Genomic DNA, 5294 nt, shown 5'->3' on the forward strand with positions numbered 1-5294 from the left:
TGCTTTCAACTACACATTTTTTTGTGGTGTGTATGAGCAAGTTCTTTGATGTGTAATATTCCATGTGAATCAAGAATAGATTAATACAGTTGGCACATTAGCAGATCTCATGACCTTAACCTTGGTTTCAAATTGAGTTTGTATATATATAAGGTATTTCCTTAGGACAAAATAGGTTTGGCTTTTATGAGTTAGCATATATGTCCAGGTACATTTGTTGCAATCATCCAATAGTCATCATGTATGGTGTGTTTAGGATTGAATGCTATTTGTATGGTCCCTAAATGTCGATGTGAATGAGTTCAAATGGTTTTTATTGTTTTTGTATCGCTTATTGGAAAAAGAAACTCTATGTTGCTTGGCCTTCATAACATCTTCCTTGACTCTAGAATTGAAGATGAAAAAGCAGAATAACTTGGATTTTGTTTTGAAAACTATCCATCCCATTTCTTTTACATTGGTTTTTCTTTTTGCTACAAAACATAGGATTTGATTAGACTGTGAGAGCTTGATTTGATTTATGGGGTAAAAGTGTGCATGTTAATGAAACATTTAAATTCTGTTTGCATAGCATTTTCCCTTTCCCATATGTTCTCTCCAATTTTTGTAAGTTTTATCAATTTTAAGCATTTCATGGATTTGTAGAAGTTTGAAGTTTTTTAGTCGTCACTAACATAACAGTACATCTTAATTTGCACACATTTAGGGGTCATACAGATAAGAAGAATTTTGCTGGTCTCTCTATCAATGAAGAATATTAGGTGGCTTATGGGAGTGAAACAAATGAAGCATTTGTCTATCACAAGGTTAGATCAAATTTCCTATGGATGATTGATTTAAAATCAGTCTGTTTCATTTAGGGGTGAGCATTGGGTGGATTAATCCGCAATCCAATCAAATCCGAATCTTAAATACTAATTCGGATTGGATATTTCGGATTGGATTGAGATCGGATCGGATTGAGTTCGGATTGAATTAAATCGGATTGGATTAGGATTATCCAAATTATCCAAACTATCTAAATAAAAACATATTTCTCAATTTATTTTTTTTATACTAAATTTCATCTCAATATAATATATATTTTACTTATCATTACTTTGACAACAATATTTATTTTTATTTATTTTTATTATTTTTTTTCAGATTAAAATTTAATAATAAGAAAAAATTCGAAACTTAAAAAAAAAAAAAAAAAAAAAAAAAAAAAAAAAAAAAAAAAAAAAAAAAAAAAAAAAAAATTGTTGACTAATTTTAAGTTGATATATCTAAATATTTTTTAATTTGGATTATCCAAACCATTTTCAATCCAATCCGTATCCGATCCGTATTAATTAGTAAAATGGTTTGGATTACGGATTGGATAAATTTAGTTTGGATTTAATACGGATTGGGCAAAACGGATTGGTTTTACCCATTTGCTCACCCCTAGTTTCATTCAATTTACAGGCCATCTCAAGACCAGCAGAGTATAATGCAGGATGATATTTCATAAGTGCCACTTGCTGGAAAAGTCTCATCCTGACTTGAAATTCAAAAGAATAAAAGTACTGCTAAAGTTATGATTGGAGATCAAAATGTTGATATCATGTTTATTTTACCTGAAATTCCCAAAAAAAAAAAAAATCGCAGACTTTTTTTAACCTTTTAAATCAGGTTGCAGGGGTGTGTTTGTCCTTTTAAGAGTTAAACTTATTTGTTGGAATTATCTTATTTAATAAGTTCGATTCTTACTAAAAACGTTCTGATTTAAAATAGTTACATTGTGGAGGTTATATTAGCCATCTGAGGGTCACAAAATGAAAGCAAATGTATAAATTATTTCCTTTTTGTAATTGAGTTCTGAATTGAGTTATGTTCCAAAATCATAATCATTAACATTATAAATTAATGTTTATTTAAATAAAATACAAGTAAAAGAAAAATGTACTATTGAATGTTTTATTAGATGTAGTTCTTGGTTGAAATAAGGGTATTTTCATCATCTTTTGTTAGATAACAAAGTTGTGACATATACTGATTTGGGCTTTTTGAGTTTTAGTTTATGTTTGAAAAAAAAAGTCAGTTGATTCTAATGTGGTTTAGAGCTGAAAAGGGGTATTTTATTTTTGATTTGTATTAGGGATAAAAAAAAACTAGAATTTGGCAGTTGGTTGATCATTAAAGATTAAAAAAAATGAAGATAAAATTATGTATATAAATATACCTATTTTAAAATTAAATTACACTTGTCAGTCAAATAATAATAAATACTAATTCTAACACAATACTTCAGATTTTATATTGCATATTTATAATAGAAAGGGGAACTCTATAAGAATAATACTTAATTTTACCTAAACATTATAAAACCATAAAATCACAAATTTTAACTTTCACTAATTTAATAATTTAACTGAACAAACTTGTATGTATAATAATATCATAAAAAAATATCTCAATTTTTTATTTGAAATTTTTTTAATTCAATCTTTCTATTATTTGTGTTGTTCATGTTTTACAAGAAATTCTTAACTTTGGTTCAAATTTTTTACCACAAAATACACAATCAAATTAAATTAAATATAAAAAATCAAACATAACAACAATTTTAAATAAATTTTCTTATTATACAAAATTATAAAAATACTTGATATATTTAAAAACATTGATTGTTAACCCACCTCACAAAATGAAGAAACACAAGCATATAACTTCATGTATATTTTCTAACTACAAACCAAATAAATTGATTATATGAAACTCTTTAATACCTCTTTAACTTAAATAAAAATAAATGGCAAGAAATTACTTTAGAACCAATGAGACAATATATTTAGATTTTGTCAAATATATCAAACAGATGATTGCAAAAATAAAACATTCAACACAACTACATTTTGCCTCACAGATTTCGCAAAAACAAAACACACCAATTCTAACGCACATTTTCGGCAAACACACCAATTCTAACGCACATTTTCGGCGATTCCTGCAGTTTTTTTTTCCATGAAACTAGAAATACCTAATTATCATTTTCCCCATCTTCTATAGCCAGTAGCTTCTCCTTCTCTTGTTGTACTACAAAAATAATACATAAATATAATGAAAGATCAAATAATGAAGAAGAAAGCAAAATCAGATAAGGAATTCTCCATGAGGAGCAACCATTTAGAAACACATTTTATTTATGTTTCAGTATCTCTACACATCAATAAATATCTGAATCTATCATTAAGAGCTTGTTTGATGAAAAATTAAGTGGTTGAATTATTATAATGTTCTTTCTGTATATAAAATTTAAATTTTATAAAAATAAAATAAAGGTATTTTCATATTATTGTGATAAGTGAATTTTTTTTTGTAAAAAACAACCTACATCAAACAAACTTTAGTAAAGGTTATTTGAATAACTTAAATAACCTACCATTCTCTATCATCTCTTTATCAATCAATTTATCAACCAAAATACTAAAATACCCTTTATTTAAATTTTTAAACAAATATTTTTCAATAAATATTAATACCCTTTTAAGTCTTTTTCACCAATAACTCAACTTTTCATAACCTCGTACCAAACAAGACTATTTAAATAACCCATATGGGTTATTTAATGAACCCAAATCCAAACAAGGTGTAAGTAAGTTTAGCATTTAAACATTTGAAATAAAAAGTGTTGCCAAATTGATTACAGAAAAGGAATTATTAGGCTTACAATTTCTACTCTCAGATTTCTCTACAGGGTATTTTTACCTGTCTTAACAACCATTATTGCAAACTGCTAAGTAATCACAATTTGGCTGAGCTCCAAATAGCAATTTTAACAAAACCTAGACAGTAGGAAATAAGAGCCATACTATTTGATTTTCATTCAAGAAAAATTGCAAACAATTCCTGAAATTGTATTGATAGACAAAAAGTATCTCAACTTATCTCTAATCATCTTAGAGTTAATAGGTATTAGATCTTTCAAACTCTCTGTGATACAACATATATTATTTGTTTTATGCTTCTCAAGTTTTTATACAATTAAAAAGCTCAATAGCACATAAAATTTGGCAGAAATATTCATATGTCCCATTTTACTTAGAAATGGTTCAAACTGGAATAAATCCAAGCCGGTTCTATCTCTGATCATCCTAGTGTTAATAGGTAACACTCCAAGTGGTTGTTTGTCTTCTCAAATAATACTCAGTTATGCATATCTAGAACATTGCTCTTCAAATTAAATTAGTTTCTTTATGTATTGCCCGTAAATTATGCTTTCCTTGTATTAGTTATCATCCAAATATATGAAGAAAATCATCCTGTCAACAAAATTGTCTTACATGATATCAAAACAATGTTATTCTAGACATTGTTCCATGAGAAAAATCGTATCTTTTTTAAATTAATGTTGAATAAGTTGCCTGTAAATTATGCTTTTCCTTGTATTAGTATATCATCCAAATATATGAAGAAAATCTTCTTCTCTACAAAATCTTTTTAATTTTATGTAATCCACTCTGTTTATTATATATTTCATGTGCTATTGTTTATGTATTTTACACGTTTTAAAAACAGTTTATCTCTAAGGAATATTCATTTTCTTACATACATTTCATCTGCACTTTTAAAACATATAAAGTGGTCAAATACCAAAACAATATAATTTTGTTAACACTTTCTTTCTCTAATTGCGAGACAAAAGGTAAAGAGCCACATACCTATAAGTTGGAGTATAGCTTTTTGCGTTCGTTTTTCAATCTTATCAATCTTTTTCTGTGCATCTCTTCGAAGGTCCCAGTTTGGTTTTTTTGGAGCAATATTCACAAAAGGATCCTGAAAATATCAACTATGTTCAGCATGAATCCAATTTAATAGATTGTTAGTTTATGCTATATATATATATTTATAACGGTGCAATGTTCAATCACCTCCTTCTTCTCCACAACTACAGGCAATTCGACAACAGGGTCTTCAAATTTGGGTAGCGACGGTGGAGCAAGTTTACCCTCCTGAAGTTCTTTGTCGTGAGGAAGGTAATTACGAAATTTCATGTTGACAGAACTGCATACATTTGAAAACTACTGAGAGAATGTACAAGGGTCATATGAACCAACTGAAAAATGGAATCACACATGTTTCTCAGCAAAACTAGAGGGTACTATAAACTATTGTTTGCATCAGCATGTTGAACCAACAAGGAAAAATAAAGAGACACATGGAACAACCAGAAAATATAAGTGATTTAAACATGTATTATGATAGTTAAATAGATTCCATTAACAATGATAAACAATGACACAGATAAACAGAAACCATGTAGCAATTTG

At 27.7% G+C, this 5294-nt stretch overlaps 1 protein-coding gene across 1 annotated transcript; it reads right to left on the reverse strand.

The window, feature by feature from the left end:
- Nucleotides 1–2845: 2845 nt before the first annotated feature.
- On the reverse strand, nucleotides 2846–5055 carry LOC124942753 (coiled-coil domain-containing protein 12-like). The gene is made up of 4 exons (XM_047483309.1): nucleotides 4896–5055; nucleotides 4686–4800; nucleotides 2944–3060; nucleotides 2846–2912 (listed from the first exon to the last, which is right to left on the reverse strand). Exons 1-3 carry the CDS (start codon nucleotides 5016–5018, stop codon nucleotides 3005–3007), a joined length of 294 nt encoding a protein of 97 aa, XP_047339265.1. The 5' UTR covers nucleotides 5019–5055; the 3' UTR covers nucleotides 2846–2912; nucleotides 2944–3004.
- Nucleotides 5056–5294: the final 239 nt, after the last annotated feature.

This window comes from Impatiens glandulifera, chromosome 6, assembly GCF_907164915.1.
Source record: "Impatiens glandulifera chromosome 6, dImpGla2.1, whole genome shotgun sequence".
NCBI lineage: Eukaryota > Viridiplantae > Streptophyta > Magnoliopsida > Ericales > Balsaminaceae > Impatiens > Impatiens glandulifera.